At 42.7% G+C, this 24,206-nt stretch overlaps 1 protein-coding gene across 1 annotated transcript in view; it reads right to left on the reverse strand.

Moving 5' to 3' along the window:
• The window catches only part of LOC142243895 (NFX1-type zinc finger-containing protein 1-like), a 267,452-nt gene that overhangs the window by 33,244 nt on the left and 210,002 nt on the right, over positions 1 to 24,206 (reverse strand). Inside the window, exon 11 of the mRNA XM_075316092.1 lies at positions 16,816 to 16,926. Within this exon, the coding sequence (XP_075172207.1) occupies positions 16,816 to 16,926 (111 nt within the window). The remainder of the gene's footprint in view (positions 1 to 16,815; positions 16,927 to 24,206) is intronic.

The raw sequence follows: 24,206 nt of genomic DNA on the forward strand, positions 1-24,206 counted from the left end.
AGCAAAAGGGTAACAATCTGTTTGCTTGTCAATGTATTATTCTAAAAGATCCACTTTTTTTAAATATATCAATGAGTTGTTAAAATCTATGGCTAAAGATAGATCGCTAAGAATCCAGAGCATATTATAAATGAAAGGGGGTATTACCAGTGTGAGACATATAATGACTGACAATTTCTCCTGATCTCACTACAGTGCTGTGAGCAATTACAACTAACTGTGACATCTGTGCCGATGCCTGTCCCCTTTATTCCACTTTGTTCGTTGGCTGATAAAGGGCAACTATTCAGTATCCCTGTTTTACCCCTGAGTCTTGTGCCTCTGCTCAGTCTGGAAGCAGTTCCCACTGCCACTTATAGCCTACCTAGCTTTTGCTTATATCTCAGCTCATTCATATGTCTTAGTGGATATTCCTTTTCTAACTGTGGCTTGTTTACTAACGATTTTCCTGCCTAATGATTTTGTACCAACACGGACTGAATATTCTTGTTGACAGTTTTTGTGACTCTGGCCCCAGCACAGTCTGTGTATTTTAAGATCCCTTTATAGGAGTTAAAGGGTGAAGGCCAGGGCAACGCCTGGGTTATGGTAAACAGAGTGCCAAACCTGTTCTTGGTAGCCATTTTTAGAGCTGCCAGGTGATCATGAACAGTGGCATTGTGACAGTAACACAATTCAGCAGTGGTGAGTATGATTACAACTAAGATTGTTTCAGCTTCCATCTCTCAAACAGCCAGTCTTGGAAGAATAGTAGAGCAGCCCTAAACTTTGTCTTATTACAAACACAACTGAAGATGTAGCTCTCCTTTCATATTGCTGTCAACTCAGCTGTACTGCTGCTTCCTCTACACTGACTGAAGAAAAAAAGCTGAAGAAGTGTTAGTTATAGGCAGAGCTGGCAGCACCATGAGAGGAGAGATGCTTGTACACTTGTAGATTTGTTTGTTATGAGACAAAGCTGAGTTCCGCTGTACTGTCCCTCCTCCTCGAGCTTTGCAGTTAGATGTGAATAGCAGACTGTCATTACATATCTCATACTAGCAATGCCCCTTTTATTTAAAATATACTCTAGAGGCAAATTCTCAGGTAGATGTGTGTCCAGCCCATAAATCTTAACAGCTCATTTACATATTAAGAAAAATGTGGATTTCTAAAATGTGGATTTCTTGTAAGACATGAAATCGCAGATATCAAGGTATCATTGTATTCATGGCCGGCTTTAGGCATGGGCGACTTGTGCGGTCGCACAGGGCGCCGACGGCCATGCTTTAGGGGGGGGGCAGCAGAGAGGTAAGAAGTCGTAAATTTCCTGGCTCCTCCGGTCCCAGTACTGCGTTTTTACTGTAACCACCACCGGTTAATTACTCAGCTTTATGTAGCCCCTGGCCAGCCGGGCCCACCATGTTCACCGAGCCCCAGTCACAGTTGCAGCAGAGGGGCCCGGCGGTGTCGCTTTAGCCATGACTGCAGTCTGCACATGACTAAGGTGCTAAGGTGCATGCATGCAAAGTCCTTTTAAGGCATCGCATGCAAATTAGCCATGCGGTGGGGGAGGCACTGTGAATGGAGCAGAGCAGAGCAGAAAGGTGGCGCTTCATCCCGCAGTCCAATGTGATGAGGTCATGACTCTGCACCTCATCACAGTGCTGCGGGCAATGCAGAGCTGGCGAGCGTGCGGCATCCGGCAGGGAGAGGTAGGCGCTCTGAGCTGAAGATTGCTGGGGGTGGTGGGGGAACTGCTGACACCAGCCGCGGGGGGCTGGGGGGGGCGCTGACTCCAGTCGCGGGAGGCATGGGGGGGCTGCTGACTCCAGCCGCAGGGGGCAGGGGGGCCGCTGACTTCAGCCGCGGGGGGCAGGGGGGTGCTGACTCCAGCTGCGGGGGTTGGGACTGACTCCAGCTGCAGGGGGCGGGGGGGGGACGCTGACCCCAGCCGCGGGGGGTGGCGGGGCACTGGCTCCAGCCGCGGGGGGGGGGGCGCTCACTCCAGCCGCGGGGGGGGGGATGCTGACTCCAGCCCCTGCCTTGCTTTAGCTGGATGTGTGGAGGGGACACATCCAGCTGAAAAGCATCGCAGCTCAGAGAGGACGCTGCAGAACGTGGGAGCCGGGGAGGGTGAGTAAAATCTTTTGTTTTTTTTTTCTTTTTGCAGTAGACAAATATATGAGGAGAAACCCAGGAAAGGCACATATACACAAGAAGGAGGAGATATATACCAGGAAGGGGATAAAAACCAGGATGGGGACATATATACCAGAATGTACCCAGGAGGGGAACATATATACATCAGGAGGAGTCTAGGATGGGGATATATATGCTGGGAAAGGGACAAATAAACCAGGATGGGAACATATATACTAGGAGGAGGACATATATACCAAGAAGGGGACAGAAACCAGGATGGGGACATATATACAAGAATGTGCCCAGGAGTTGGATATTCATACCAGGAGGTTCCCAGGATTGGACATATATACCAGGATAGGGACAAATAAACTGGGATGGGGACATGCATACCAGGAGGGTCCCTGGATGGGGACATATATACCTGGAAGAGGACATTTATGCTAGGAAGGGAACGGAACAATAAACCAGGATGGGAACATGCATACCAGGAAAAGCCCAGAATGCAGACATATATACCAGGATTTGGACATATATACCAGGAGGATATTATACAGAGAGACAATGTGTGTGGGGGATAGTATACAGAGGGGTAGTGTGTGTGGGGTGATATACAGAGGAGCATTGTTGTGTGTGTGTGAGCATATATATATAAAGAGGGGCAGCTTGTGTGGTGGATAGTGTACAAAGGGGCAGCGTACATGAGGGATATTACACAGAGGGTCAAGGTGTGTGTGTATATTATACAGAGTGGCAGGGTGTGGGGGATATATAGAGGAGCAGTGTGTGTGTGTGTGTGTGTGTGTGTGTGTGTGTGCGGAGGATGCTACACAGAGGAGCAGTGTGTGGGATATTATACAAATGGGCAGTGTGTGTTGGTATTTACAGAGGAGCAGTGTACGTGTAAGGACATTATACAGAGGAGCAGTGTGTGGAGGGGGATATATTGAGGAGCAGTGTTTGTGGGCAGATATACAGAGGAGCAGTGTGTGGGAGGATATTATACAGAGGAGCAGTGTGTGGGAGGATATTATACAGAGGAGCAGTGGGTGTGGGAGAATATTATACAGAGGAACAGTGTGTGTGGGGGATATTATATTGATAAACAGTGTGTGGGGGGATACTAAACAGAGGAGCAGTGTGTGGGGGGATATTATACAGAGGAGCAGTGTGTATGTGCGGATATTATACAGAAGACCAGTGTGTGTGGGGGTATTATGCAGAGGGGCATTGTGTGTGGTGGATATTATACAGAGAAGTAGTGTGTGGGGGATATTATACTGAGGAGCAGTGTGTGTGTAGGGATAGTATACTGAGGTGCAGTGTGTGTGTGGGGGGATAGTATACTGAGGTGCAGTGTGTGGGGGGATATTATACAGAGGTGCAGTGTGTGGGGGATATTACACTGAGGAGCAGTGTGTTTGGGGGGATATTATACAGAGGAGCAGTGTGTGTGTGTGTGGGATATCTTACAGAGGGGCAGTGTGTAGGGATATTATACACAGGGATATCGTGTGGGGGTACACTGAGGGGCAGTGTGTGGGGGAATATTATAAATAGGGGCAGTGTGGGAGAGAGATTATGGAAAGGGGCGGTGTAGAGAGTATATTATGGAGAGGGGAGGTGTAGGGGGTCTATTATTAATTTTCTAAGAGAAATGCTTTATTTTCTGGAACAACTTCAAAGGTGCTATCACTTTTGGCCATGTATATATACACAAACACACGTTTTTCCAACAATGGTGGTGAGAGTGGAGGGCTTGAGGGGTGGAGTCGGAGCTGGGGTGGGGTGTAATATCCATGGATACGGCATAAATGGTTGAAATTGGAAGACCTCTAAAAAAACGAGATCAGACGTGGTGGATTTGAGGTGCAGATTCTCCAGCACAAATTTGTAATTCATTATACATTTGAAGAGATCAATTTTATTAGGATATAAAAAAAAATGGCCTCCTGTCCTCGTTTGTTTCCTGGGAAACTGGGTAAAAAAAATCAGGAGGGGGGCACCAAAGGGCAGTTTTGCACAGGGCGCCATTCAGGCTAAGGCCGACCCTGATTGTATTCAACTTTCTATTACGTGCATGCCTACAAAGATGGTTTAGGAGGGTTGATCCTTCTGACAAATTCCCTTTAAGAGGGCATTATTTAATTCCCTTTACCATCAATAAGTTAGTTTTATTGTATAGATAAATAGTATGTAAATATTTTTAAGATCATGAATTTAAAATATTCTTTTAAAAGCAATATTTTTTTTTTGCTTTATTCAATTTTGTGGGCTTATGTTTTAACCCCTTCAGCCCCCGGGCACTTTCCGTTTTTGCGTTTTTGTTTTTTGCTCCCCTTCTTCCGAGAGGCGTAACGTTTTTATTTTTCCATCAATCTTGCCATATGAGGGCTTGTTTTTTGCGGGACGAGTTGTACTTTTAAATGAAACCATAAGTTTTACCATATAGTGTACTGGAAAACGGCAAAAAATACCAAGTGCGGAAAAATTGCAAAAAAAGTGGGATTGTACAATAGTTTTTGGGATATTTTATTCACCGTGTTCACTATATGGTAAAACTGATGTGTGGGTATGATGCCTCAGGTCGGTGCGAGTTTGTAGACACCAAACATGTATAGGTTTACTTGTATCTAAGGGGTTAAAAAAAATTCACAAGCTTGTCCGAAAAACGTGGCGCACGTTTTGCGCCATTTTCCAAAACCCGTAGCGTTCTCATTTTTCAGGATCTGAGGCTCAGTGATTGCTTATTTTTTGCGTCTCGACCTGACGTTCTTAACGGTACCATTTTTGCGCAGATGCTACGTTTTGATCGCCTGTTATTGCATTTTGCGCAAAATTTGCGGCGACTAAAAAACGTAATTTTGGCGTTTGGAATTTTTTTGCCGCTACGCCGTTTACTGATCAGATTCATTGATTTTATATTTTGATAGATCGGGCATTTCTGAACGTGGCGATACCAAATATGTGTGTATTTTTTATTTTTTTAACCCTTTAATTTTCAATGGGGTGAAAGGGGGGTGATTTGAACTTTTAGGTTTTTTTATTTTTTTTTAATTTCTTAAAACTTTTTTTTTTAACTTTTTTTTTTATTTTACTAGTCCCCCTAGGGGGCTATTGCGATCAGCAATCCGATCGCTTTGCACTATCTGCAGATCTCAGCTACAGAGCTGAGAACTGCAGATTTGCTGCTTCACTTTCAATGCCGGCTGTATTCCGGCATTGAGAGGAAGTGACTCATGTTAGCTACAGGCGTCATCACATGACCCTGTGCTACCATGGCAACCGCCGAAAGTCACGTGATCATGTCACGTGACTTTCGGTGGGGGCGGGGTAAGTCACTGTCATGGCGGCGCCCATATACATATCGCTGCCAAGACTTTGGCAGCGAAATGTAAGGGGTTAATGGCCGCGGGTGGAAGCAATTCCACCCGCGGCTAGCAGGCACACATATCAGCTGTTGATAACAGCTGATATGTGCGCGTCTCGCCGCCGCCTGCCGGCGGCAGGGGGCGGGGCTTACCGGCACACGATCCATGACGTATCTAGTACGTCATGGGTCGTTAAGGGGTTAAAGGGAATATGTCACCACTTTTAACATTTTATACTGTTAATATGGGCATACAGCTTATAGAATGCAGTAAATAGTCATACCTGTATGCCTCATATCAGAAGCATTTTGTGGATAAATCATTGTTTTAGCACTTTATACAAATGAGCTCTTCCAGGCTATGGGGTGGATACTGCCTGGAAGATAACTCTGTCTCCACAACAAGTTAGTTATAGAGGACAAACAAAAGACTGAGATATTAAATAGGCATTTCTCATCTGTGTTCACCAAGGAACTGACTGTACCAGGCATCATTCAACAAGTGAAAAATCAAAGTTCACCACCCGATATAATTAATTTAACATAAGAAGAAGTATGCCTACGTTGGAGTAAATTAAACATTGACAAATCCCCAGGGCCAGATGGCATTCATCCACGAATATTGAGGGAATTGAGCTCTGTAATTGACAGACCGCTGTATCTCATCTTTTTAGACTCGCTTGTAACAGGGTTGGTGCCTCAGGATTGGAGGATTGCTGATGTGGTACCGATATTTAAGACAGGTAAGAGGGTAGATCCAGGCAACTACCGTCCAGTAAGCCTGACATCAGTAGTATGGAAAGTTTTTGAGGGCATTTTAAGGGATGACATGCAAAAATATGTTGCAGAAAATAATATAATAACTGACAAACAGCATGGATTCATGATAGATAAATCGTGTCTAACCAACCTGTTGGGGTTCGATGAGGGGGTAAGTGCAAACCTGGATATTGGTAATGCAGCTGATGTGATTTATTTGGACTTTGCAAAGGCATTTGATACTGTACCACATAATAGCCTTATACTAAAGCTCCAGAAGCAAGGACTAGGGGAAACTATATGCAACTGGGTAAGGAATTGGCTAAAAGATAGGAAACAAAGAGTAGTCATAAATGGAACATTCTCTAAATGGGCTATAGTCAGCAGTGGGGTACCGCAGGGATCTGTGCTAGGACCAATTCTTTTTAATCTCTTTATTAATGACCTTGTGGATGGGATTGATAGTAAAGTGTCAGTCTTTGCTGATGACACCAAACTATGTAGGATATTAAAAACTGACCTGGATAGTACAATATTACAAAAAGATCTGGATAAGATGTCAGAATGGGCAGATACTTGGCAAATGAGATTTAATGTTGATAAATGTAAAGTAATGCACCTAGGACGGAGTAATCCTATAACTGCGTATACATTAAATGGAAGTAAACTCGGGACTACAGAACAGGAGAAGGACTTGGGTATTCTCATTACAAATAAGCTGAGAAGCAGCACTCAATGTCAGGCAGCAGCTGCAAAAGCAAACAAGATTCTAGGGTGTATAAAAAGAGAGATTAGATCCCGGGATCCCAACGTATTGTTACCCCTCTATAAATCACTTGTAAGGCCACATCTGGAATATGGGATTCAGTTTTGGGCTCCACATTTTAAAAAGGACATTCAGAAGTTAGAGGCAGTTCAAAGGCGGGCAACTAGACTATTACAAGGATTGGAAGGCCTCCCATATGATGACAGGTTGAAAAAGTTAGATATGTTTAGCTTAGAAAAAAGACGTCTCAGAGGAGATCTCATTTATATGTATAAATACATGTGTGGTCAATATATAGGACTGGCACATGACTTATTTCTTCCGAAGACAATACTAAGGACCAGGGGGCACTCACTGCGAGTGGAAGAAAAGCGATTCCGGCAGCTAAATAGGAAAGGGTTCTTTACAGTTAGAGCAGTCAGACTGTGGAATTCCCTACTACAGGAGGTAGTAATGGCAGATACTATAACAGCTTTCAAAAAAGGGCTGGATGATTTCCTCAGTACATACAACATTGTTGGTTATAAATGACTTTGTGACCAAATGTAGAACTGGTGGAGGAAGGTTGAACTGCAATGACCTAGGTCTTTTTTCAACCTTAGTAACTATGTAACTATGTAACAACGTATTTTAAATAAAAGGGGCATTAGCAGTGTGAAACAAGTAACTGAAACAGAACAGGAGAAATGAAATCTGAGTTCTTGCAAACACATTTTTTGCAGCTCACTGGGGTCTTCTTAATACTGTTTGTGAGATGGAAGATGAAGCTGAGAGGAACCTGCAGAAGTGTCAGTTATAATCACATATAGTTCTGCACTGAGAGCAGAGACCGGCCATCACACTGGTAACACTCCGTCTATTTTCCAGGCAGCATCCGCCCCTTATCCTGGAAAAGTTCATATACATAAAGTGATAAAAGATGATATTTCAATAACAAGGCTTCTGATATGAGGCAGACAGGTATAGCTTTTTTCAGCATCCTATAACCTGTATGCCCATATTAATAGTTTAGATAGGTCAAATGTGGTGACATATTCCCTTTAAGTCCCATGAGGAGACCTTTACATGATTTTTAAAATAAAAAATACTATATATTACTTTATGAAAGAACATATTATGTAAAGGTAATTGCTCTACAAATTAATATGCAAGGTAGGGAAAAAACGCATTTGATACACTTTCCCATCAACAAAGAATGGAGAGGTCTCTGTAATTTTTATCAGTGGTACACTTCAACTGTGACACACAGAATAAAAAAGTAACAAAAAAACCCCCCCAGAAAGTCCCATTGTATGATTTTTTTCAATAATTAATTGGCATTTTATTGCATGAAATAAGTATATGATACAATAGAAAAACGGAACTTAATATTTGGTACAGAAACCTTTGTTTGCAATTACAGAGCTCAGATGTTTCCTATAGTTCTTGACTAGGTTTGCCCACACTGCAGCAGGGATTTTAGTCCACTCCTACATACAGATCTTCTTCAGATGTTTCACATTTCGGGCTGTCGCTGAACAACATTGAGTTTCAGCTCCCTCCAAAGATTTTTTATTGGGTTCATGTCTGGAGACTGGCTAGGTCACTCCAGGACCTTGAAATGCTTCTTAGAGAGCCACTCCTGAGTTGCCCTGGCTGTGTTTTTCAGATCATTGTCATGTTGGAAGATCCAACCACGACCCATCTTCAATGCACTTACTGAGAGAAGGAGTTTGTTGGCCAAAATCTTGCGACACATAACCCCATTAATCCGCCCTTTCAGGCAATCCATGTAGTGTGTTACTAACTGGAGCCTCTAATTCCCAAATGAGATTCTACATTTAAACAAAGTTTCCATTCTTTTGGCGCTTAATGAGTTCATGTCAGTTTTTGTTGCCAGCAGCTCATTGCAGTACATGTCAGTTGCAGCTGCTTTGTACCCACTCCCCTTTTGGTTTAAGTAGTGGGGTTTCCCAGCAATCCTTACTGATGATACAATCAATTTGTAATCAAATTTCTCAGCCTGTAGTGTACAACTAAAACCTAGCTATTAATTAATCAGTTAAAAAAGCCATAGGAAAACACACACAACATGAAAGACAGACAAAAATATTGCTCATTAGAGCTGTCATTCATATAACCCAAATGCCAATGATTACTCATCAAAATTGAGATGACAGTGGGTCAATAATTAGGTTTGGCAAGTCCACTGTCCAAATTAGCAGAAATGAAGAATGGAAAATTGGAGCAATCTCACCGGTATACAGAGGTTGTGTAAATGTCCCATGCAAAGGTGATCGGGGCCTTTAAACTCAGCAAATGAGGGGGGCTAGTGATGAAGCCACACAATACCCTCTTGATGGACCACCATGATGACGAGGCTCCCTAAAGACGCTCCCTATGCGTTTCTTCTAATGCTCACCAGGGGAGGAAGAGAAATAAGCCAGTCAGGCTCTATAATGGCTCTGGCTCCACCTGCAGCATTCATGCCAGGGATGCCATCACTAGCTTGCCCCTCATTTCCTGACTTTCATATTAAAAGCAGGTTCCAAAAATGTACAGAGATGAGCCTCATGTCAGCCAGTACACATTTCGAACAGAATCATATGTCCTTAGTCATACTAAGTATGTGGCTGCAGCTTCATCTTCATTATTTTCCTCACTGTATATGTTCTTACTATTCTAATAAATATTTCTGAACAATATTTTCAATTAAATCAAAATACCTTCAGTTGAAAAAAAATGAAACTAATAATTATCTGGGTTCACGCTTGGCATAGGTACTAAGTTATGAATTGGAAGTAAAGATAGGAGGATAGGTGTTTGATGATGACTGTGACGCTATATAGGGTGAAAGGTTTCACAATCCTGGTAGCGTAGATTCAAATAGTTTTATTATGTGTTTCTTGCTCGAACAGAGCCTTTTGTCAAATCAAACTACAGATAGCTATAATTTAATTTGAAAAAGGACTCAGTTTGAGCCAGATACGCGTAATAAAACTAAGAGAATAAACTAGGTGTGTGGATCCTTTCATCCATTAGAACAGCACAGTTATCATCAAATGCCTATCCTCTTATCTTGTTTACAAGTGTACAGAAGAAGGGATCTTCTACCTGCTGGAGGAGTGCAGCGGCTGATTTTAACAGAGATTTTTATTGGAGCTAACGGCTGCCCTGTCTCGGTTGCAACACATCTTTAAACAATAGCCAGAAGGAAAGGATTAAACCTCTTTACCAGCGTCGGTCTGGCGTGGCGGGGTAGCGGGGAAACTCCCGGTAGGCCCCGACCTTGACTCCACACTAAGCTGTCCCCGGCAGCCTGTAGGGGCCCCCGCCGGGTGTATTATAATGACCTGTGGGCCGCCGCAGGTGACAATGCTGTATGCACTGCAGGCTGCCGACAGATTATGACAGCGCCAGTGGCTACACGGGGGCAGAGGGGGCGCTCCTGACCTGGAGGGCGCTCCGGAGCTTATGAGCAGCAGCACGGCAGGGGCAGAGCACAAGCTGCTGCCGAGAGGAAGAAACTTAATCTAGTGCTAGGACCTGCAATGACTCATGCTCATGTGACCGTGTGGGAGGAGCCGGGCCGGAGATGCTGAGCAGACCGAGAAGATGTGGTAATGAGGAGGGGAGCTTGGGGGGAGGGTGGGTGAGTGGCATATGGGGGGTCCACACTGTGACAGAGGGTTGTTAAGTGATACAGGGTGTGTGGGAAATGGGGTTTCACTGTGTTTGAGAGGGGGGTAATTCGGAGTACAGCCTGGCTGTGTGAGATATGCAGGACATGAGGGTGCTGAGTATGTGTGTGATTTAGGGGTGCTGTGTGAGTGTGATTTGGGGTTGCAGGTTGTGTGTGATCTGGGGGGCAGGGTGTGTGATTTGGGGATGCAGGGTGTGTGTGATTTGGGGGGTGCTGGGTGTGTGTGATTTGGGGGGTGCAGGGTGTGTGTGATTTGGGGGGTGCTGGGTGTGTGATTTGGGGGGTGCTGGGTGTGTGTGATTTGGGGGGGGTGCAGGGCATGGGATGGGATTGGGAAAGCTGGGTGCTGAGCTGAGAGAAAGAGGCTCTTTTCCTCATCACCCAGCTTTCCTATGTTCTGATATCCATCTTGTCCTCAGCTCCCCAGATTCCAGCTTTCCCATTCTCTGTTATCATGGGAAAGCTAGGTGCTGAAGAAAAGATGGCGATCAGAACATAGAAAAGCTGGGTGCCGAGTAAAAGAACAGAGTAATTATCCTGTATTCCAAGTGTCTTATCCTGTACCGAGTATCAAGCGTCATTATCCTGTACCCCCAGTGTCAATGTCATTATCCTGTACCCCGAGTGTCATTATCCTGTACCCCCAGTGTCATTATCCTGTACCCCCAGTGTCAGTGTCATTATCCTGTACCCCCAGTGTCAGTGTCATTATCCTGTACCCCCAGTGTCAGTGTCATTATTCTGTACCCCCAGTGTCAGTGTCATTATTCTGTACCCCCAGTGTCAGTGTCATTATCCTGTACCCCCAGTGTCATTGTCATTATCCTGTACCCCCAGTGTCAGTGTCATTATCCTGTACCCCCAGTGTCAGTGTCATTATCCTGTACCCCAGTGTCAGTGTCATTATCCTGTACCCCCAGTGTCAGTGTCATTATCTTGTACCCCCAGTGTCAGTGTCATTATCCTGTACCCCCAGTGTCAGTGTCATTATCCTGTACCCCCAGTGTCAGTGTCATTATCCTGTACCCCCAGTGTCAGTGTCATTATTTTGTACCCCCAGTGTCAATGTCATTATCCTGTACTCCCAGTGTCATTATCCTGTACCCCCAGTGTCATTATCCTGTACCCCCAGTGTTAGTATCAGTATCTTAGGTTATATGTAATTACTCATCAGGGCGGTCTCTATACTCTATATGTGATGATAGTACAGGAGAGAGAAAAAACAATACATGATCTGCCTATAGAGCAGTATTGTCAGAATACACAGGACTAGTAAAGGGTTTATCCAACATGTAACATTAATGTGGAAACCATATTGTGGCTTTTATGGCCTCTGTCCCCACAGAATGACTGGTCACATCCAGTATAGACACTGGGGGCCGATCATTACCTGCTAATTTTGTAAAGTGTGAAGGTGAAAAGAGAAGAGAATTTACCAGTCTCCACGTGGAAGAGTGTATGGAGGGTAATGCTCCACACCGCCACATACTGACTCTATAGGGGATTTCCCAAGTCAGTTAGGGCAGACCCTATATCAGACCTGGGCAACGGGCGGCCCGCGGGCCACATCCGGCCCGCCTGCTCTCTGTGACCGGCCCGCCCGTCTTCAGCAGGTGCAGTGGAGCCGGGCTGCAGCATGCCGAGTAGGGAGAGATCCTGTGCAGGTCCGCACAGTCAGTGCAGGAGAAGGAGCAGCACAGCAGAGCAGACGGAATAATTCATCTTCCAGGACCTGCGATGATGTCACGCCCATGTGACTGTGTGGGAGGAGACAGGATTGCCGGGGAGAAAGCAAGACATGCTGAATGCTGAAGGAGATGTGGACACATGATGACTGGTAATAAGAAAAGAGGTAACATGAGGGGGGGGGGGGGCTGCAGGGTGAGTGCATATGAGGGAAGATGGAGCTACAGGGTGAGTGGCATATGAGGGCTGCAGACTGACAAAAGGATGTGAAGGGGTGCAGAGTGTTTGAGAGGGGTAAGTTGGGGTACAGGCAGGGTGAGATATGTGGGCAGGGTGTGTGACATATGGGGGTGTAGTGTGTGTGATATGGGGGTGCAGGCTGTATGGGGTGTAGTGTGTGTGATATGGGGGTGCAGGTGTATTATATTACAGGTGTGCTATATGGAGGTGTATATAGTGGTGTAGTATATGGGGGTATAGTGATGTAGTATATTACAGGTGTGCTATATGGAGGTGTAGTATATTACAGGTGTGCTATATGGAGGTGTAGTATATTACAGGTGTGCTATATGGAGGTGTAGTATATTACAGGTGTGCTATATGGAGGTGTAGTATATTACAGGTGTACTATATGGAGGTGTAGTATATTACAGGTGTGCTATATGGAGGTGTATATTACAGGTGTGCTCTATGGAGGTGTAGTATATTACAGGTGTGCTATATGGAGGTGTAGTATATTACAGGTGTGCTATATGGAGGTGTATATTACAGGTGTGCTCTATGGAGGTGTAGTATATTACAGGTGTGCTATATGGAGGTGTAGTATATTACAGGTGTAATATATGGAGGTGTAGTATATTACAGGTGTGCTCTATGGAGGTGTAGTATATTACAGGTGTGCTATATTGAGGTGTAGTATATTACAGGTGTACTATATGGAGGTGTAGTATATTACAGGTGTGCTATATTGAGGTGTAGTATATTACAGGTGTATATAGGGGTGTAGTGATGTAGTATATTACAGGTGTATATAGGGGTGTAGTGATGTAGTATATTACAGGTGTATATAGGGGTGTAGTGATGTAGTATATTACAGGTGTATATAGGGGTGTAGTGATGTAGTATATTACAGGTGTATATAGGGGTGTAGTGATGTAGTATATTACAGGTGTATATAGGGGTGTAGTGATGTAGTATATTACAGGTGTACTATATGGAGGTGTAGTATATTACAGGTGTGCTATATGGAGGTGTATATTACAGGTGTGCTATATGGAGGTGTAGTATATTACAGGTGTGCTATATGGAGGTGTAGTATATTACAGGTGTGCTATATTGAGGTGTAGTATATTACAGGTGTACTATATGGAGGTGTAGTATATTACAGGTGTGCTATATTGAGGTGTAGTATATTACAGGTGTATATAGGGGTGTAGTGATGTAGTATATTACAGGTGTATATAGGGGTGTAGTGATGTAGTATATTACAGGTGTATATAGGGGTGTAGTGATGTAGTATATTACAGGTGTACTATATGGAGGTGTAGTATATTACAGGTGTGCTATATGGAGGTGTATATTACAGGTGTGCTATATGGAGGTGTAGTATATTACAGGTGTGCTATATGGAGGTGTAGTGATGTAGTATATTACAGGTGTGCTATATGGAGGTGTAGTATATTACAGGTGTGCTATATGGAGGTGTAGTATATTACAGGTGTGCTATATGGAGGTGTAGTATATTACAGGTGTGCTATATAGGGGTGTAGTGATGTAGTATATTACAGGTGTGCTATATGGAGGTGTAGTATATTACAGGTGTGCTATATTGAGGTGTAGTATATTACAGGTGTACTATATGGAGGTGTAGTATATTACAGGTGTGCTATATTGAGGTGTAGTATATTACAGGTGTACTATATGGAGGTGTAGTATATTACAGGTGTGCTATATAGGGGTGTAGTGATGTAGTATATTACAGGTGTGCTATATGGAGGTGTAGTATATTACAGGTGTGCTATATTGAGGTGTAGTATATTACAGGTGTGCTATATGGAGGTGTAGTATATTACAGGTGTGCTATATAGGGGTGTAGTGATGTAGTATATTACAGGTGTGCTATATGGAGGTGTAGTATATTACAGGTGTGCTATATTGAGGTGTAGTATATTACAGGTGTACTATATGGAGGTGTAGTATATTACAGGTGTGCTATATTGAGGTGTAGTATATTACAGGTGTAGTATATGGGGTGTAGTGATGTAGTATATTACAGGTGTATATAGGGGTGTAGTGATGTAGTATATTACAGGTGTATATAGGGGTGTAGTGATGTAGTATATTACAGGTGTACTATATGGAGTTGTAGTATATTACAGGTGTGCTATATGGGATGTAGTGATGTAGTATATTACAGGTGTGCTATATGGAGGTGTAGTATATTACAGGTGTAGTATATGGGGTGTAATGATGTAGTATATCGGAGGTGTATTATATAGTGGTGTAGTATAATACAGGTGTATATGGGGGTGTAGTATATTACAGGTATATGGAGGGAGTGTAGTATAATACAGGTATAGTATATAGGGGTGTAGTGATGTAGTATATTACAGGTGTATATAGGGGTGTAGTGATGTAGTATATTACAGGTGTATATAGGGGTGTAGTGATGTAGTATATTACAGGTGTATATAGGGGTGTAGTGATGTAGTATATTACAGGTGTACTATATGGAGTTGTAGTATATTACAGGTGTACTATATGGGGGTGTACTATATTACAGGTGTACTATATGGAGTTGTAGTATATTACAGGTGTGCTATATGGAGGTGTAGTATATTACAGGTGTAGTATATGGGGTGTAATGATGTAGTATATCGGAGGTGTATTATATAGTGGTGTAGTATAATACAGGTGTATATGGGGGTGTAGTATATTACAGGTATATGGAGGGAGTGTAGTATAATACAGGTATAGTATATAGGGGTGTAGTGGTGTAGTTTATTACAGGTGTAGTATATGGAGGGGGTGTAGTGATGTAGTATAATACAGGTGTAGTATATGGGGGGTGTAGCGATGTAGTTTATTACAGGTGTAGTATATGGAGGGGGTGTAGTGATGTAGTATAATACAGGTGTAGTATATGGGGGGTGTAGTGATGTAGTTTATTACAGGTGTAGTATATGGAGGGGGTGTAGTGATGTAGTATATTGGGTAGAACTGAGGTAATTATATTAGTCCGGCCCTCTAAACCAATCCCAATTTCTCATGCGGCCCCATGGGAAAATTAATTGCCCACCCTTGCCCTATATGGTGGATAGATGGCGGCGGAGTTGGATTAATTTTAGTAATCTTTTCCATGTGAAGATGCTGGATAACATTCTGCTTCTCTTTGAATATTGTTTGGCTGATGGACTCGGTGGTTTTCCTAGGACAAGGAATGTCCGTGTGTAAGAAAAACAGCAACTGAATGTAAATAATAGATTCCATTATCAACTACAATAAATAAGAAGCTACAAGAAATCCTGTGCTATCTGCAGGCACAGGACATAGAGAGAAGCCGAAAATGATCAACTAATAAAAACGTTTATGGTAGCCATAGTGTGGGCCCCTAGAGGCAATTTGCCTGGTAGGCCCCTCACACCCCAGTCCGACCCTGCCCTTTAAGGCTCTTCTCCACTTGCGATTTCTATGTGCGAGTGCGATCAGATAGAAAATCAGATCTTACTCGCACCAGTGTTAATCAATGAGGCCGTGTCCTCTTGCTAAATGTTTTACGACATGTCACGTGCTCTCGGTGAAATCGCAGCATGCTGCGATTTCACCGAGTCTCAGCTCTCGTACCTCCATGCAATCCTATGGGAGCGAGAAAAAAAATCAGAATCCGGGTGGCATGCGCATGTCATACAGATGGCATACGCATGTCACACGGATCCTTGACACTTGCATACCGCGTCAGACTGGCTACCGGAGGAATCTCCAGTAAAACCAGCCTGGCCGCGGTTACCTGCACTGAACTCCGGAGTTATCACCTGAGCTCCAGAGTGCAGCCTGAACAGCGAGCGCCGAGTGATTGATTCCCCGGCGATTGCTGTTCAGTTCAGCACAGCTGCAAACAGATCAGGCAGATCTCTGGAGCTCAGGTAACAGCTCCGGGGTTCAGTGCAGGTAACCGCGGCCAGGCCTGGTATTACTGGAGATTCCTCCGGTAGCCAGTCTGACGCGGTATGCATAAACACTCACATAGCACCCGCATGATGGTAGCATGTCAAACGGATTCTATGTGAGCAAAAATACACACACCGTACGCAGACGACACGTAGATCATACACAGGACACTCGACTCACATTTGTAGCCGAGTGTCGCTGTGGATTTGTTAACGCAAGTGGAGAAGAGCCCTTACTGTTATCTTCAATAAAAACTCTTACCTGACAGTCCAAGCACACGTATGGAATTTTCATTCTGATCAGTCTTTCAAACATGGATACCTCTAGATTGAAGTTTTTTGCCAGTTCATACACTGTAGCACTTGGACGGAGCTGAAAAAGCCAATAATAATTAATATTAACATTGGTCAGTGTACAAGTGAAAATAAAGTCCTATTTACCCATTTTCATTTACAATCTTCCAAAAATCCATTTGTCAGTATGCAAAATGTTGGCATTGTCTTTCTCATTAGCTCATAAATACAGGAGCATTATCATGAAATTTGCAAATATTAACTCCCCCCGAAATAAACAAAAAGGTTTAAAAAGCCACTGTTTGGAAACAGTCCGATAGATGAGCCATGATTATCTTTACTACTCAGGTAAATCCCCTGCACTAGTTTGTAAGGTTTAGTGGGTTAAATCACAATAACAAAAAAAAAATGTTTTGTACATATGCTATTATATGAGGTTGTCCACTACTTTCAAACATTCTCTTAATGTGCTCAGGATTGCATAAAATAAACATAAGGATACTCCTCGACACTGGGTACTGTGTTTCTGCTGCTCTCTTGGCATAAATACCTGGTAGGGGTCATCACTTGATCTCTGCAGTCAATCAGCAGCCACTGCAGCCTTCCCGTTCTGTCTGAGTGGCACATTCTCTCTGAGCAGAACAAACTATATTTGTTTCAGCTAAGACACAATGTGAAGGCTTCAGCTGTTCAGGTGCAGTGGTAACATGATGACCTCTACCAAATGTTGATGCCAGAAGAGCAGCATAGACACAGTAATCAATGTGGAGGAACAGTACCAGTCTAGAAAGATAGTATCCTTTCCTTATTTCCTCACCCTGGGTCACCAGCGGCGTAACTAAACTCTGATGGGTCCCGATGCAAAATTTGGACCTTTCTTCCCCCCCATATGTTGGTTAGATATATGGTCCCTTGTAGTATTCTAATTCCTATAAAGAAATAAGTGTTGCCAACTCTCCCCCTTCAGTATGTAGTAATTTCCCCCTTCCTGGTAAATGTGTCCCTCCAGCTTAATCTATATGTCCCTCTTCCTGGTATGTATGTTAACATCCTGGTATATATGTCTCCCATCGTGGGACCCTTCCTGGTAAATATATCCTCCATTCTGTTAATTATGTCCCCCCTCCAAGTACCTATGTCTCCCATTCTAGTAACTATATCCCCCATCCTGATATATATGTTCCCATCCTAGTATTTATGTTCCCCATCCTGGTATATATGTTTCCAATACTGGTATATATGTCTCCCATCTTGGTATATGTCCCCATCCTGGTATACATGTCCCCAACCAGGTATATATGTCTCCATTGCTGTATATATGTTCCCTATCCTGGTATATATGTCCCCCATCCTGGCCCCTTCCTAGTAAATATTTTCCCAAATCCTGGTAATTATGTCTCCTCATCCTGCTCTATATGTCTCTCATCCTAACATATATGTCCCCAGCCTAAGCCCGTTCCTGGTAAATATGTCCCCCATCCTGGCATATTTGTCCCTATAATGGGCTAATCCTGGTATATATGTCCTTCATCCTGGTATATGCAGTCATGGATGAAAGCACTGGCACCCTTGAAATTGTTCCAGAAAATTAAGTAGTTCTTCCAAAATATTATTACAATCACACGTTTTGTTTACACATGTTAATTTCCTTTATTTCATTTGGGTGTATTGGAACAACACAATTAAAAAAAACCCCAAAAAACAAATTGGACATAATTTCACAAAAAAAAACAAAATGGGTTGGACAAATATGTTAGCACTTTTACAAAATTGTGAGTAAGCATCTTTGTTTCAAGCATATGAGGCTTATTCAAACTCACCTGTGGCAAGTAACAGATATGGGCAATATGAAAATGACACCTGAAACCATATAAAAAGGGGAGGAGTTGACTTTGCATTGTGTTTCTGTGTGTGCCCTACTAAACATCGAGAACAGAAAGCGGAAAAGTGAACTGTCTAAGAACTTGAGAACCAAAATTGTTGAAAAATATCAGCAATCTGATGGTTACAAGTCCATCTCAAGAGATCTTGATGTTCCACTGTTCACAGTGTGGAACATAATCAAGAAATTTACAACCAATGGCACTGCAGCTAATCTTTCTGGACGTGGACAGAAGAGAAAATTGCTGAAAGGTTGCAATGCAAGCAGCCCTAAGCAAATTCCAAATAAATTCAAGCTGTTCTATAGGGTCAGGGTGATCAGTATCAGATCAACCTATCCACCAACATTTCAATGAAATGAACACTATCGCTGGAGACCCAGGTGGACGCAACTGCTGAAACAGACACACACATAAAAGAAAACTAGATTGCAGTTTGCCAAAATGTAAGTCAAAATCGTTCTGGTAATATGTCTTGTGAACAAAATGGAATTATTGCAATTATACATGTTTTGTTATTCAGATCTTTTATTTCCTTTCTATGTATTTGAACAACACAAAAAAAACATAGAAAAAAAAGGCAAATTGAGTATAATTTCACACAAAACCTCAAAAATGGGGCAGACAAAATAGTTGGCACCCTTAACTTAATATTTGGTTACACACCCTTTGGAATAAATAACTGCAATCAGTCGCTTCCTATAACCATCAACAAGCTTACTACATCTCTTAACTTGAATTTTGGACCACTCTTCTTCTGAAAATACAGTCTTCTTTTCTTTGTAGGAACCAGGGCTGTGGAGTCGGAGTCGGAGTCGTGGAGTCGGAGTCGGAGTCGGAGCTCATTTTGGTGGAGTCGGAGTCGGAGTCGGAGTCGGTATAAAATGCACCGACTCCGACTCCTAAAATATATAATAAATTGGGGACAGGAGTGCAATGCAGAATGTGCTGAATATTTTACTAAATAACAACATTTAGTATAATGCTTATATTTAAGTGAAAAATGTATTGTAGTACAATGTGAACATCAGACATTTAATTGTTTTTATGATACAATAATCAAGATATTTGGATAGAACATAAAATATTTATTGGAATACAACTTTAGAACACAAAAAAAACTAATAAATTGTAAATATGTAATATATATAATATATATATATATATACAGTGTATATACACACACACAAGATATATATGTAATCTACTGTATATTACATAGTGTATTACATATTTACAATTTATTACAGTTTTTTGTGTTCTAAAGTTGTATTCCAATAAATATATTTTATGTTCTATCCAAATATCTTGATTATTGTATCATAAAAATTATTAAATGTCTGATGTTCACATACACATATTCATGTACTACAATAAATTTTTCACCTAACTATAAGCAATATATGTAGGAGTCGGAGCCGGAGTCGGAGTCGGAGCCGGAGTCGGAGTCGGAGCCGGAGTCGGAGTCGGTGCAAGAGAATTTGAGGAGTCGGAGTCGGAGTCGGAGTCGAAGGTTTGGCTTACCGACTCCACAGCCCTGGTAGGAACGCATTCAGTTTTTGGTAAACATTAGAATGATTAAGTCTCATCTGTCCACAAGACTCTTTCCCAAAAGAATTGTGGCTTACTCATGTACATTTTGGCAAATTGTGGGCTAGCTTTTTTATGTCTCTGTGTCAGCAGTGGGGTCCTGGTGGGTCTCCTGCCATAGCGTTTCAATTAATTCAAATGTCGTCAGATAGTTCGTGCTGACACTGTTGCACCCTGAGCCTGAAGGACAGCTTGAATTTCTTTGGAACTTGAAAAAGTTTGGACACACCTTCTTATTCAAAGAGTTTTCCTTATTTTCACGACTCTGAAAATTGTAGATTCCCATTGAAGGCATCAAAACTATGAACTAAAACATGTGGAATGAAATACTTAAAAAAGTGTGAAACAACTGAAAATATTTCTTATATTCTAGGTTCTTCAAAGTAGCCACCTTTTGCTTTGATTACTGCTTTGCACACTCTTGGCATCCTCTTGATGAGCTTCAAGAGGTAGTCACTGGAAATGGTCTTCCAACAGTCTTGAAGGAGTTCCCAGAGATGATTAGCACTTTTTGGCCCTTTTGCCTTCACTCTGCGGCCCAGCTCACCCCAAACCATCTCGATTGGGTTCAGGTATGGTGACTGTGAAGACCAGGTCATCTGGAGTAGCACCCCATCACTCCCCTTCTCAGTCAAATAGCCCTTACACAGCCTGGAGGTGTGTTTGGGGTCATTGTCCTGTTGAAAAATAAATGATGGTCCAACTAAACGCAAACCGGATGGAATAGCACGCCGCTGCAAGATGCTGTGGTAGCCATGCTGGTTTAGCATGCCTTCAATTTTGAATAAATCCCCAACAGTGTCACCAGCAAAGCACCCCCACACCATCACACCTCCTCCTCCATGCTTCACGGTGGGAACCAGCCATGTAGAGTCCATCCGTTCACCTTTTCTACAAAAACACAGTGGTTGGATCTAAAGATCTCAAATTTTGACTCATCAGACCAAAGCACAGATTTCCACTGGTCTAATGTCCATTCCTTGTGTTCTTTAGCCCAAACAAGTCTCTTCTGCTTGTTGCCTGTCCTTAGCAGCAGTTTCCTAGCAGCTATTTTACCATGAAGGCCTGCTGCACAAAGTCTCCTCTTACAGTTGTTCTAGAGATGAGAAGGTGTGTCCAAACTTTTGGTCTGTACTGTATATGTCCACCATCCTGGTGAATATGTCCCCCATCCAGGTATATCCTTGTCTCCATCCTGGCAAATATGTCCCTCATCCTGGTATATATGTCCCCACCATGAGCCCCTTCCTGGTATATATGTTCCCTGTTCTCTAATGCATAAAAACCCCCAACATTCTACTCTCCTTCCCCATCTCCCACGTCGTGCATCGTCATCTCTGTAGCCAGCAGCTGACATCGGCGTGCCTGATATAGTTATGCAGGACATCACTGCCATGCATCTCTAGTCATGGGCATGCCGAAGGCAGCAGCTAACCTTTGATTAGTCAGCGGCATGTATTGCAGTGCAAGGACTCGACAGGTCTACACCGTGTGCAGAATTATTAGGCAAATGAGTATTTTGATCACATGATTCTTTTTATACATGTTGCCCTACTCCAAACTGAGAGCCAACTACCAATTAAGTAAATCAGGTGATGTGCATCTCTGTAATGCAAGAAAAACTGTGGGATGATAAGGCGCAAATAGGGTCTTACCCGGTATGACAATGGAAGGTGAATATTTAGCAGGAACACTCACCTGATGCGGTTGTGCCAGTCACAACCCCTTTGACAGCATGAAAGTAGCGTGGAAGGCAGCGGTCCCGCAACACAGAGAGATATCAGACAGCAGGAGAAAAGCAGGTTTAAATACCGCGCCAACCACAAGAGTCCAGATGAAGTTAGTAAATCTCTTTTCTTTATTTTCACAGGTCGACGCGTTTCAAGGACATATCCGTCCTCTTCCTCAGGACAAAATGCAGAGAATACTATCCTTTCCATACTATTAGTATTCTCTGCATTTTGTCCTGAGGAAGAGGACGGATATGTCCTTGAAACACGTAGACCTGTGAAAATAAAGAAAAGAGATTTACTAACTTCATCTGGACTCTTGTGGTTTGGCACGGTATTTAAACCTTCTTTTCTCCTGCTGTCTGATACATCTCTGTAATGAGGAGGGGTGTGGTGTAATGACATCAACACCCTTTATAAGGTGGGCTTAATTATTAGGCAACTTCCTTTCCTTTCGCAAAATGGGTCAGAAGAGAGATTTGACGGACTCTGAAAAGTCCAATATTGTGAGATGTCTTGCAGAGGGATGCAGCAGTCTTGAAGTTGCCAAACTTTTGAAGCGTGATCATCGAACAATCAAGCGTTTTATGGAAAATGGCCAACAGGGTCACAAGAAGCGTGTTGGGCAAAAAAGGCGCAAAATAACTGCCCATGAATTGAGGAAAATCAAGCATGAAGCTGCCAAGATGCCATTTGCCACCAGTTTGTCCATATGTCAAGAGCTGCAACAACGTTACTGAAGTATCAAAAAACACAAAGTGGGCCATACTCAGGGACATGGCCAAGGTAAGGAAGGCTGAAAAACGACCACCTTTGAACAAGAGACATAAGATAAAACGTCAAGACTGGGCCAAGAAATATCTTAAGACTGATTTTTCAATGGTTTTATGGACTGATGAAATGAGAGTGACTTTTGATGGGCCAGATGGACGGGCCAGAGGCTGGATCAGTAAAGGGCAAAGAGCTCCACTCTGACTCAGACGCCAGCAAGGTGGAGGTGGGGAACTGTTATGGGCTGGTATTATCAAAGATGAACTTGTGGGATGTTTTCGGGTTGAGGATGGAGTGAAGCTCAACTTCCAGACCTACTGCCAGTTTCTTGAAGACAACTTCTTCAAGCAGTGGTACAGGAAGAAGTCAGTATCGTTCAAGAAAAACATGATTTTCTTGCAGGACAATGCTCCATTACATGCATCCACCTACTCCACAGCATGGCTGGCCAGTAAAGGTCTAAAAGATGAAAAAATAATGACATGGCCCCCATGTTCACCTTATCTGAACCCCATAGAGAACCTGTGGTCCCTCATAAAATGTGAGATCTACAGGGAGGAAAAACAGTACACCTCTCGGAACAGTATAAGAAAAAATGGAAAAGAAGGTGGACTTGGGAAATGTTTAAAATTATTACATTTGATTGGTAACAAATTTAAAAGGTAAACATTATTATGACACAAATAGGGGGCATAGAAAAATGGACCAAACATGTATACAAAATACTAGACAAAACATAGAAAACGCTGACAGAATCCTATTATTATGCAAAGTGTATAAAGGTAAATGAGGGTGAGAAAGCACTCTTATATTGCGAAGTTCACAGAATACAGGGAATCATTACAATAAATGGCAAGACCCTAATAAAATGCATACGAGTCAGAAGCTGAAATGCTTATTTAGGCAAAATCAATTAGGTGCCATATGAAAAGAACAGCAGTCTGCCCCCGGCAAGGCAAAAGTAGAAATGAACCGGCTAAAATGTAAAGTACAGATAGTAAAAAGCATTCCGTTGAAAGTTTAAATGTAATACCAACCGGTTCAAAGAAGTAAACCTGCAGGGGGGGACTGCCGTGTACCTTTTAAATTTGTTATCAATATAATTTAATAATTTTAAAAATTTCCCAAGTCCACCTTCTTCTCCATTTTTTCTTATGATGCTTTGGTGGACAATTGCATATCACATGGATTTTTCCTTTGATTTTATATGATGGGATTGATGGAATTGTTGATACCTCTCAGAACAGTGTCTGGGAGGCTGTGGTGGCTGCTGCACGCAATGTTCATCATAAACAGATCAAGCAACTGACAGAATCTATGGATGGTAGGCTTTTGAGTGTCATCATAAAGAAAGGTAGCTATATTGGTCACTAATGTTTTGCTTTTGC

This window comes from Anomaloglossus baeobatrachus, chromosome 6 (genome assembly GCF_048569485.1).
Source record: "Anomaloglossus baeobatrachus isolate aAnoBae1 chromosome 6, aAnoBae1.hap1, whole genome shotgun sequence".
Classification (NCBI taxonomy): Eukaryota; Metazoa; Chordata; class Amphibia; order Anura; family Aromobatidae; genus Anomaloglossus; species Anomaloglossus baeobatrachus.